General features: G+C 47.7%; 1 protein-coding gene across 1 annotated transcript in view; it reads left to right on the top strand.

Annotated features, from left to right (window-relative positions):
- Positions 1–9,857, top strand: part of LOC141154987 (cytochrome P450 2C23-like) — a 175,456-nt gene extending 165,599 nt beyond the window's left edge. Inside the window, exons 8-9 of the mRNA XM_073641575.1 lie at positions 8,281–8,422; positions 9,438–9,857. Of these exons, the coding sequence (XP_073497676.1) occupies positions 8,281–8,422; positions 9,438–9,622 (327 nt within the window). The 3' untranslated portion in view covers positions 9,623–9,857. The remainder of the gene's footprint in view (positions 1–8,280; positions 8,423–9,437) is intronic.
- Positions 9,858–12,743: the final 2,886 nt, after the last annotated feature.

The following is a 12,743-nucleotide window of genomic DNA, read 5'->3' as shown; positions in this document are numbered from 1 at the left end:
TCCTGTTTGGTTTTTTCTAGTTTACTGGTCACATGACCATTTTTGCCTATTTAATCCGGCTCCGCCCTTCTGGCCTTGCTGGACATCATTGTATTTACTACTCTTGAGCTAGCTTGGTGCTCTGTTACCGTTCTCTGTTAGTTTTGCTAGGTCTTCTGACCTCTATGCTCTTTGTTGTGTGTTTGTCTTTGACTGCTACTATTTCTGCTAGGAGGTGTCCAACTTATCCCAGTCCCTAGTTCTTGTAGGGAACCCTCCCTTACATCTATAGGTCTTCGTACAGACTAGCCGAGTACTTTAGCGGGTCTGATCGCAGGATCAGGTTCCCCATTACATCGTAGGGATCGAGTTTAGTTCTATTGTAGGGCCAGATCTCCTGCCTTTCCTTAGTGCCTGTAGCAGATCATAACAGGAACTGAGTGTTCAGACAGTAACTGACACTGCAGCGAGATACAGGATCGAGTCTGGGTATGCGGCCCCCAGAAAGGCAGAACGAAGAGGCTAGGAACGTGTTCAGACTGGCATGGAATACAGCCTCCAGGAAGGCAGACAGACAGTCAAGAATACACAGATAATGGATCTAGGTATGCGGTCCCTAGAAGGCGGGACGAACAGGCTAGGAGCGTGTTCAGACAGGCCTGGGAATACAGCCTCCAGGAAGGCAGACAGGCAGGAAAAACAGAACAGGACCTGGCACATTCAGAGTCAAGGAGCACACTGAATGTCAGAGTTGCACAGGCCTCAGCTCCAAGGTGGAGCTGGTTTAAATATCAAGTGACAGACAGCAATAGGCTTGGGACGCATTAGGGGTGTGCCCACAGCAGCTACAAGAAACAGGAAGTAACCGGGCCGCCGCCCTAAGCAGTCAGAACAGAGACAAGCAGACAGCATGAATAGAAGTCAGGCTAGCAGACTGGACTGAAGATCAAGTTTGCGATCTTGCATAGTGGGAGATGGTGCACTATGCAAGCCCGCCACAAGATATGTTACAGTACCCCCCCTTTACACCCCCTCTTCTTCAAGCCTGCAAGAGTGTACCGCAGAGAATTTGGAGGCCTATCCTTCTTTTCAAGAAGATTACCTCTTCTGTCCACTAGAGTAAACGAAACTGGTCTCATCATCTTGGTAACTTCCTCCCATCAAGCCTTCCTCAGCAACGGATGAAGTGGGTGAAGTACCAGGTACAGGGTGTAAGAAAGTCTCTGTCCATTTGTTATCAGGTAGCACCCCGGAGGGTTCAGTAGACAGCTGGAGGTCCTCCGCCTGGTTGGAGGGGTGCAGAGACTCGGGGGTAACCACTGCTTCGGGGTACACTTGGTCAAGCTCACTGGACAAAGTGAGCGAGGTATCCGATACAGGATGTAGGAAAGTCTCCCTCCAATTGTTATCAGGTAGCACCCCAGAGGGTTCAAGAGACAACTGGAGGTCTTCCGCCTGGTTGGAGGAGAGCAGAGACTCGGGAGTAACCATAGCTTTGGAGTACACTTGGTCAAGCTCACTGGATGATGCGGGCGAGGTGTCAGGTACAGGGTATAGGAAAGTCTCTCTCCATTTGTTATCAGGTAGCACCCCGGAGGATTCAGGAGGCAACTGGAGGTCCTCCACCTGGTTGGAGGGTTGCAGAGACTTGGGGGTATCCACTGCCTCGATGGACGCAAGGCCAGATTTATTAGAGATGGAGGGTCCATGCTTTGGGACCATCCTCAAACTGGTTTCAGAGATAACATGTTTGTAAGGCGGGATGGTACCTGAAGCCAGATAATTGGTACAATCGTCGAGACTGTGTGGGAACATTGCCTCCGCTTCTCTTCCTTCAGAGACTTCAGCGCACAGCGAGTCAGCGACTAGCAGATCTGGTGAAGAAGAAGAAGAAACTGCTGACTGTCCTGAAGATATGGGGACTGGACACCCCTTGTACCTTAGCAGTCCCCCAGGATACACCATACAGGGTCTCCAGACCTGAGCGGGCACAAGATCTCTCGGCTCTGGACGACTTGTGGGTAAACCAGTCAGCACCTGGAATGTAAGCTTCTTCATGTGTAATGCTCCAATCTGGAGCTTCATTTGTACAGACATATTTTGACTGTTTCTGAGTAGGGCTCGTCCTTCTGCTGACAATGCCCAAACTGGCTTATGGAGTTTTCGGACGGGAATCAGACACTGACTCTTCAAGGCTTTAAGCCCGAAACTTCCAATTAATCTGAGGCTTTTACTTGCCACGGAGACAGTCATGATCATCTGTGGAGAGGACCCACCAATGCCCAGGGCGACCTCTCCTACAGGCCTAATGTCTTGGGATTCTCCAACCTTCACTGGACAAAGACTGTCAGGGGGTCCCAAACAACCGCAGCGGGACTGCAATCTGATTTCGTGACTGCGTTCCAGCCTCTGCTTTGCCTGCCGAACATGGTCAACCTTCATGGATTCCGGGCTGGTATGCTGCTTCTACAGGCTTGGGAACAGGAGGTCTTTGGGAGGACAGAACCTGGCGTGATGGCTTGCCTCTACGCCTAGCACGTCTGGACTGCCTCTTGAGGTTGGGAAGAGAAGTATTCTGTGGAGCGTAGTCATGATGTGAGGATTCTGGGTGGGCAGCAGTCTCTTCAGGCTGGAGAACTGGTGAGTTACCCACACATTACCCATCAGGGCTGCTCCGGGATATTGGGAAGGGAAGCTTTAGCAGAGGCTTCAGGATTAGGGTCATCGAAGACCATTAGAAAGGCCACCAGGAAGACCTGCAGGTCAAAGACGATAGGATCCCATGCTTCCTATGGTGGGGTGATCCATTTCAAGGCATCACCTGCTAGGTAGGACATCATAAATGTCTCTTTAACCTGATCGGTAGGAAAATAGTGAGGAAAGAACTTGAAATGCAGCATGCATTGCTCAACAAACGCATGACTTTGTTTTGAATCCCCATAGTACCGTGGCGGATCCGCAGGAACGAATGCTGATAGCTCCATTTGAACTGGTGCGTACATCGCCTGGATATCAGCTTGCGAAAAAAAATTTTCTTGGTGCACGTTTTTGCCAGAAAATATCTCTGAGAGCGAGGGGCCGTGGGGCTCAACGGGAACCATGGCCTGAGCAAACTGTTATGCACATGCCCGGGCTGACAGGCGTGTGCGTGATTTAGTGATTCCACTGTGCCATGAACCGGAAAGTGCCTGGAGGGGCGTAACTAAGTATCAACCCGATTCGACGAAGGTCGCACGACGGCTAACGACGCCATGCACCAGGGAGGAACCGAGCAGAAGGACCAGGTGCTACTCCAGGCCAGACCCCGGACATGACTGTTGACCCATACCGGAGAATACAGGAACAGGCAGGTTAGGCTGGCACACAGACAGGTGGGTAATGGCAGGCACGGCTGGCATGCAGACAGGTGGGCACTGGCAAGCAAGGCTGGAGTGCAGACAGAAGGATACTGGCAGGCACGGCTGGTATGCAGACAGGAGGGTACTGACAAGTATCGCTGGCGTGCAGACAGGGAGGTATTAGCAGGTTGGAGCACAGGCTGGATAGGGTCCAGTACAGACTGGGATTCAGGAACAGAACCGCAGGTGCGGTAGACAAGCAGAGCAGAGAGGTACCACCGGAGCGGTGGGCAAGGCGAAGCAGAGAGGTACCGCCGGAGCGGTGAGCAAGCAGAGCAGGGAAAAACCGCCAGAGCGGTGAGCAAAGCAGAGCAGGCAGGAACTGCTGGAGCGGTGAGCAAGGCAGAGCAGGCAGGAGACGCCGGAGCGGTGAGGAAGGCAGAGCAGTCAGGAACCGCCGGAGCGGTGAGCAAGGCAGCGCAGGCAGGAACCGCCGGAGCGGTGAGCAAGGAAGAGCAGGCAGGAACCGCCGGAGCGGTGAGCAAGGCAGAGCAGGCAGGAACCGCCGGAGCGGTGAGCAAGGCAGAGCAGGCAGGAACCGCCGGAGCGGTGAACAAGGCAGAGCAGGCAGGAACCACCGGAGCGGTAAGCAAGGCAGAGCATGCAGGAACCGCCGGAGCGGTGAGCAAGGCAGAGCAGGCAGGAACCACCGGATCGGTGAGCAAGGCAGAGCAGGAGGAACCATCGGAGCGGTGGGAAAGGCAGAGCAGGCAGGAACCGCCGGAGCAGTGAGCGAGGCAAAGCAGGCAGGAACCGCCGGAGCGGTGAGCAAGGCAAAGCAGGCAGGAACCGCCAGAGTGGTGAGCAAGGCAGAACAGAGGGGGCAGGACTCTGTTCACATGGAACAGACTGGAAAGGAAAGGCAGAACCAGATACACACAACATACTTGCAATGAAGTAGCAGTGGACTCTAAACTCACAAACGGAAGTACAGCGACGAGTAGGAGTTAGGTGCAGGTTCAGACTCTGCATAAAAGGGAAGGTACGGACAGAGAGAAAGACAGGTAACAGGCTAGGAGAGTGTTCAGACAGGAACTGAGTGTTCAGACAGGAACTGACACTGCAGCGAGATACAGGAGCGAGTCTGGGTATGTGGCCCCCAGAAAGGCGGAATGAACAGGCTAGGAGCGTGTTCAGACTGGCCTGGAAATACAGCCTCCAGGAAGGTGTACAGACAGGCAAGAAAACACAGATAACAGATCTAGGCATGCGGCCCCTAGAAGGCGGGATGAACAGGCTAGGAGCGTGTTCAGACAGGCCTGGGAATACAGCCTCCAGGAAGGCGGACAGGCAGGAAAAACAGAACAGGACCTGGCACATTCAGAGTCAAGGAGCACACTGAATGTTAGAGTTGCTCAGGCTTCAGCTCCAAGGTGGAGCTGGTTTAAAAATCAAGTGACATACAGCAATAGGCTGGGGACGCATTAGGGGTGTGCCCACAGCAGCTACAAGAAACAGGAAGTAACCGGGCCGCCGCCCTAAACAGTCAGAGCAGAGACAAGCAGACAGCATGAATAGAAGCCAGGCTATTAGACTGGACTGAAGATCAAGTTTGCGTTCTTGCATAGTGGGAGATGGTGCACTATGCAAGCCCGCCACCAGGTATGTTACACAAACATCTTCTTAGAGGCTGTCTTTAGGACCCAGCAGCTATCTCCCTCCAATTAACACCCTGCCTGTGTGTATAAATACCAGCTGTGTTTCAGAGGGAGGTGCCAGCGATATTCATTACTATTTGAGAAGGCTTAGCAAGAGCAGTACTTCATCCTCTCTGAAGCTTGAGGAAATATGCACATTTGTCTGGAGTCATCTAAAGCTAAGCAATTTCCCCCTGTTTGTGTACCCTTGTTTTCTATAGTTCTTTGTGGAGGTCGACTGGTGCTCATCTCCTTCCTTCCCTAGCCATAGCCATAAGCCAGGGAAAGACAGGGCGAGGCATGCATGCTGCGATTGGTGCAGAGCCAATACAGGGACATTAGGGGAGACAGGGATATGATTAGCGTGGTTCTCCTTCCTATAGAGTCTAAGAACTTATGGTCAGACCAATCCTCACTCTCTTCTGGAGAGTGTTAACTCTTTTGATCAACGGTTTTCTATCTCCCTTCTTTAAAGTGTAGGCTCATATGGTCATTGGGGCCCTCTCTCTCTCTCATCTGTAATGTCTAAGCTCTTACTGTCAGCAGGGTCTCTTCTCCCTTTCCTATAGAATGTAAGATCTAATGGTCAGCAAATCCATTCTCTCATCTGTAAAGTATAAGCCCTCATTGTCAGCAGGGTCCTTTCTCTCTCTCTCTCTCTCTCTCTTCAATAGTGTATAAACCTTTATGGTCAGCAGGATTCCCTCTCTTTCCTTTAGAGTCAACGCTCTTATGGTCAGCAGGGTCCTCTATCCCTCATCTGTAATGTGTAAGCTCTTATGGTCAGCCAGGTCCTCCCTCTCTCATCTGTTGAGAAAAAGCTCTTATCAGTGGGGTTTTCTCTCTCTTCTTTAGTGTGTAAGCTCTTAAGCAATTGAAAGCTTTCTAATATTGAGATTTGCACAAATTTATTTGCCACAAATCAAATTATAAGAGAAAAAAATGGCAAACTCAGTGAATTCAAATTTCATAAAATCTGCTCATCCCTACATGGGACTGAAAACAGCAGCTCATCAGGTGCTGAGAAGGAGGGAAAGGGAGGTGAGCAGGTAACTGCTGTGTAACAATCAATATTAAGGAGGGAGGTGACTGGGCTTTTAGGAGTTAACTCCTCTCCTGGAATGCAAACCAGAGTCTGCGAAGGGTCTAGGAAAGAATTGGTGGTTGATTTTCTTTTAAATTAGCTATACACTATGTTCGATAAAAACTTTCATTTCAGGAGAATGACAGCAGATAGAAAAAGCCAAGCAATTTCAAACTTGCTCCTCATTGGGAAGTAAACAGCCATCCTGACTACACTCCATTAAAACATTTGCAACATCAGCCACGTGGAGCAGGAATGAGCTAATCTCCAAAAGTCCTTGCTGCTGAGGACTCAATGCTACTCACTAAACTAGTAATTAGAATTGCAACTTTATATGAACTAGGCCCCACTCAGCTACCTGTTTACTTCTAGCTAGCTAAGTGATGTTAATATCCCTGTATTGTGTAGTGCTGAATCATACATCTTAAGAAAATTTCACAATCATTAAGCATTTAGCATAAAACTTCATCCACTTGCTGCCTCTGGTCTTCGAGTTGGCCTTAAGATCAGGCTTTGGATTGGTCTTTGAATTTTTTGGCACTGACTAGTTCACACACATTATTGATGTCAATGATGTGTATCGTGTTCTAAGTGAGGTATAGTCAGTAGTCAAAGCCGGAAGATTCAAAGACTGGAAGGAACAAGCAAAGGAGCTATGAGGTTTGGAGAAACTTCAGAACATATTAAACATCGTTTCACTTGCAATTTGGGCTAAATTTGATTTAGACTGAATTGATTCTGCCCAAAATAAATTTCATCAGATTTGTTCTTTGAACAAATTATTAAACATCATGTATGTAAGTACCTGGATAAGAATGAAGTGATTAACCAGAGTCAGCATGGGTTTGTAACTAACAAGTCATGTCAGACTAACTTAATTTCTTTCTATGACAGAATCACTGACTGGGTGGATCAGGGAAATGCTGTAGATATAGTATATCTTGACTTCAGCAAAGCATTTGACAAAGTATCTCACACCATCCTTATTGAAAAAATGACCAAGTATGCAATGGACCAGACAACTGTTAGGTGGATTCATAACTGGCTTAGTGATCGGACTCAAAGGGTGGTTGTAAATGGCTTCACATCCAGCTGGATGAATGTCTCAAGTGGGATACCACAGGGCTCTGTCCTGGGACCTGTATTGTTCAACATCTTCATCAATGATTTAGATGAAGGAATTGAGGGTAAACTGATTAAATTTGCTGATGACACAAAGCTAGGAGGGATAGCTAATACTAGAGAAGAGAGAGAGAGGATTCAAAAAGACCTAAATAAACTGGAGCAGTGGGCAGCAACCAACAGAATGGTTTTTAACAGGGAAAAATGCAAAGTACTACATCTGGGCAATAAAAATGAAAAAAGCATATACAGAATGGGAGGAATAGAGCTAAGCAACAGTACATGTGAAAAAGACTTAGGTATACTAATAGATCATAGACTGAACATGAGTCAACAGTGTGATGCAGCAGCAAAAAAGGCAAATACAATTCTGGGATGTATTAACAGAAGCATACAGTCTAGATCACGTGAAGTCATTATCGGTCTTTACTCCTCTTTGGTCAGACCTCATCTGGAATACTGTGTGCAGTTTTGGGCACCACATTTTAAAAAAGACATAGACAAACTGGAACAAGTTCAGAGAAGAGCGACCAGAATGGTGACTGGTCTGCAAACCATGTCCTATGAGGAACGGTTGCAGGATTTGGGAATGTTTAGCTTGCAAAAAAGAAGACTGAGAGGAGACTTAATAGCTGTCTACAAATATGTCAAGGGCTGTCACATTGTAGAAGGATCATCTTTATTCTCATTTGCACAGGGAAAGACTAGAAGCAACGGGATGAAACTAAATGGGAGGAGACACAGATTAGATATTAGAAAAAACTTTTTGACAGTTAGGGTGATTAATGAGTGGAACAGGCTGCCACGAGAGGTGGTGAGTTCCCCTTCAATGGACGTCTTCAAACAGAGGCTGGACAGACATCTGTCTGAGATGATTTAGTGAATCCTGCTTTGAGCAGGGGGTTGGACCAGATGACCCAGGAGGTCCCTTCCAACTCTACCATTCTATGATTCTATGATTCTATGATTCTATGTTCATCCTTCATAGGAATAACTAATTAGACCTCACTTTTAACACTTCAATTTTTCTAGATTTGCATATTTAAAAATTTACTTTCAGGGAAGCTTGGTGTTCGCAGTCCTGACCTCTGTTTTGAAAGACCCCAAATACTTCAAAAACCCAGAGGAGTTTGATCCTGGACGCTTTCTTAATGAGAAAGGCTGCGTTAAGAAGAGTGATGCTTTTATGCCATTTTCTACAGGTAAGAGGTTATTACTTGATTGTTATCTGTGAATGCTGAATTTTAGCTTCAGTATATGAAAATATTTTGTTTTGGTTGGTTGACATGGACTGGAATTAGGAAGACCAAAAATATTATTCAATAGGATTTAGGAATTAAATGTCTGTGTGTGTATTTTAAACCCACTGAATTAATATACAGTTTATTAGAATTATCACATAAAACAGTGTAAGAAAAGTTTTTTTGGACTGAGAAATGTGCAGCATCTCACAAAAGGTCTGAGCTATTATCCATGGTAAGAAGGTGCTAACCTGATATGCCATGACTTTTGACCATTTACTAACTTCATTTTGTACGATTTCTGGACAGCTTATCAAAAAATCAAGGACAAACAATATTTTCTGAAGACCCATTGTAAAGCCATAGTAAATTATTAAGATTATCCAATGTAAATTACTGACAATACATTGAGACTTTTGACATTAATGCCAAGTTAGAGACTTAAAGGTGTTTTCCAAGAATGAACATTTCCAAGAATGAACATTTTTCTCCAAAAGCTCTTACTGGATGAAAATAACAAACTGAGCATTACTTACTTGCTCCAGCATCAGCTTCGATGATTGTTTACAGGCTGCACCGTTGACTTCACAGCTGCAGTAAATGTCCAAGCTACAGACAACTATTTGGCTAAGCAGCTTTGCAGATTTAGACAGCACAAGCAGCAGAACTTATTGTTTTTATGAGGCAGTGATGTCTGCTGTAATCGTGACATCACCACTGCAGCCTGTCAACTATCACCAGAGGCAGTGGTGAAGATCGGCGATCGACGGCAGTAAGTATTTAGTTCCCCAATTAGGGAAATTAATATTACATACTGATCATTGAAATCATTCTTTCCACTGGGCTATGCAAGAAAGAAAACGGGGCACCTGCCTATCCTGTTGAATTACAAAAACACAATTAAAAATGTTTTTTCTATATCAAACAATGCCTTTAACTTGACTACTTATGGTGTTTGCTTTTTTTTTTTTCTCAGGCAAACGCTTGTGTTTGGGAGAAGGTCTGGCTCGCATGGAGCTCTTCCTCTTTCTGACCACCATACTGCAGAAGTTCACACTGGAGCCCACCATAGATCGAAAGAATCTGAGCATAAGACCCGAGCCCAACACCAATGCTACAAGACCTCAGTCATACCAGATGAATGTCGTCCCTCGTTTCTGAGCGGAAGACAAACTTCTTGCCTAAAGGAGGCCTAGAAGTTCTAGAAACTCTCGAAAAAAGAAGAAATCTGCTCTAATATTATAAGATATAAGTTGAAATAAATGATAGAAATATTGTTGGAAACATTTATATACTGTATTTTTTTTTCTATTTTTAATATAAGCCATGGCTGAATGAATGTACAAAGTATGAACATCTGTAATCATTTAATGCTAAAATAAAGATTAAACTTTTATGACAACTGTTTTATTTTGCAAAGGAGCAGCAACTTTGGCTAGGTTTACATCTACATTGGAGGCTTTGTTTGTAGCTCTGTTATTTTATCCAGTATAATGGTAGAACAATGACAAAGGCTTAACTGACCAAATCATAGTCAACTGGGTCTGTCTGGTGCCGCTATTGTCCATCTTGTAACTGCTATTTATTTCTGCTCCTATGATGGAGTGAAAAAATATGGTAAACAGGATAGATATGAAGGAAGTAACTCGCCCCCAGGACCGTGGGGTACTCGGCAGCCGGGCCTTATGACTGCTTTTGGGGAATATCACGGTGGCTGGCCCGGTACGTGACCCAAGGCGGTAAGTGCAAATAGGGGATATTTATAGGGGAATTGTCATGACACCACCTGTGGTGTCAGGGAAAGATCACTAGCGCTGCAACAGTCCTCTGAGGCAGATGATAGGGCAGCTTGAGATGCAACGGCTCCCCACAAGTGGAGCAGGCCTCAGGGCAGTGTAGATAAATGGAGGTGCACTGGGCCTTGTAGTGCAAGGAGGGAAATGGCACCGGCGAAAGAAAGGGACGGAGGCAGTACCGTGCAGTCATCCAAGATTTACTCACAGTTCTTAGACAGTCCACAGGTGCACTGTACTGGTGCAAGCCTCCCACGTCGCACTGCGTTCACCGGGCAGGGGTTCAGTCCTTCCTCAGGCAGCTCGGGTGTACCTGGCAGAACCCCACTTTCTTATATACCTCTCTAGACCGACTTCACGCTGGGTCTTACTCCCTCCTGCCCTGCGCTTCCCACTGTGAATCCTGTTCAGGTGCTGCGAGGTCCCCCCTGTCCATTGGAGTTGCACAGACCTGCTTGACCTAACTTGGATTGAAGTGAGGGTTTTGCTTCTGGCTATAGAAGTCAGAAGCCTCTGTTTTTTTCAGCCGAGGCTTGAAGCTGCACGACTGGGCCAGGGGCCGGTCCCCTTCTTGCGGCCTAGATCCTCATGACACTTGGCAGGTTAGGGGTGTACGGGTGCCGCCTGCACTCGCCCTACCCCCTAGGATCCCTTTTACAGAATGGAGCTTACTCCCTGCTCCCCTCCTGGGCCTCAGTCCTGGGCCCTTGTAGTGGAGCAGAGCTCCTACAGAGACTCTGCTCACAGACTGTTCCTGTGAACCACAATACTCAACTCCTCCCTGTTAAGATGTCTACCTTTTATATATCTACTGTATGAGTGCTCCTATAAACTACTTCCTCCACCCACACCCACTACTGGTTCCCCCTGCCTTTGGGTTCCCCCCACTCCAGCCAGGGTCAGGGCTCAGCAGCTGGGCTCTGCATGTCGCCCCTCCAGCCGGCCTGGAGCAGTGTAGTGTTGGATGCAGGTGTTTTGGGGTTCCATGCAGCACTCCCATCTTACCTGAGAGAAGGGAGACTCCACAACTCTGGGTGAGGTGCAGTGCCTCTGTGGCGAACCGAACCCTCAGTGGCGCCACATTCCCCCCCGGTAAAACACAGCACGTCCGCGGGCTGGAACAAAGTAAAAACAGGATTATTTGACATGCAAAATTTTTGAATGCATTCGTATATAAGACAATAAAAACATTCTTCCCTTTATGGGAGGCGCATCACTTTTAAATGTTACATTATGAAATATGATAAGAGCACGTATTCCTATAAAAAACTTTTCATATAAAACATTTTCAAGAGAGCTCCTGCACCAGGGTGCAACAGCAGCATGAGGGACCCGTCCGCAAACCCTCAACGTAGGCCCTGGGCGTGGCTGCAGGGCATAGAGGATCCAAACACTGGACCTCATCTTCCGCCACGCCAAACAGGTTTTTGTTCTGAGGTAATGATTGTACTTATAAAACCAATAGGGTGCACTTTAAGAAGTGCTGAACTATTTATAATGGAAAGTTTGTAGGGAGATCACTGTCCTCGTCCATAATGTCTTTTTACCCTGACGGTTACTTAGATAAACAATAGTGTTGAGCGAACATGCTCGACACTGCTCGGTACTTGCCTGAGCATCACGCTACTCGGGATGTTCGGAGAGCACCGAGCATTTCCGGGTTACTCGGGCAGGAGCTCGGGTCTCCGCCCTGCATGTTTGGCGCTTTTACAGAGCCAATGAACATGCAGGGATTGCCAGCCAGTCACTGTAATGCCGCAGCCATGTTGGTTGAGGTCATTACATTGATGGCTGGCCGCACAGCGTCACCTCGAGTATTTAAAACTGGGCGCCGCCATCTTGGACACAGACGGCTGGGATCAGACAGTGTAGGGACAGCGCTGCTGATTTAGGGAGAGATATGACTCGCCCCCTGGGCCGTGGGGCACTCGGAACCGTGCTTCAGTGTGATGATGGGGGTAGTAGTGGCAACCCGATCCCGTGGCTCAGGGTGGTCAGACCAAGTGCTGTGGCAATCTATTTGTTGGGTTTTGAATGTCCGACTATGCCACCCGCGGATTGCAGTCAGGCATGACCGCCGCTGCAAGGCAGACCGCTGAGGCTGATGTTGGTATGCAGCACAGGGATAGGATAACTACCCATGGGAAGAGTGTAGCCTCAGGGCAGTGTAATAGGATGCTGGGGGTGATGGTGCAGACGCAACAGAAATCACACAGAGTCCAATAATGCAGTCCAGGGTCTTTTACTGCAGATGTTATCACTGACCCACCAGGAGTACAGGGTAGGAATGGACCTGGGTGTCTGAGGGCATTCGGGCGAGCCCCACTGGTCAGGGTGAGTGGGTAAGCCTATCGTTCTCTCTCTGCCCTTGCTGACTATCCCCCTTTTCGTGGTATGATAGCCCACGTCCCTGAGCTGGCCGTGTACTACGCCTGTATGGCTTGCGACTTGGGCCTTAGGCACCTGTTGCTTCTCCGTGCTGTACTGGT

Source organism: Phyllobates terribilis, unplaced genomic scaffold, assembly GCF_046119375.1.
Source record: "Phyllobates terribilis strain yellow unplaced genomic scaffold, ASM4611937v1 Scaffold_7__3_contigs__length_470593459, whole genome shotgun sequence".
Classification (NCBI taxonomy): Eukaryota; Metazoa; Chordata; class Amphibia; order Anura; family Dendrobatidae; genus Phyllobates; species Phyllobates terribilis.
Note: the sequence above shows the minus strand (reverse complement) of the source record. Positions and strands in the feature narration are given on the sequence as shown.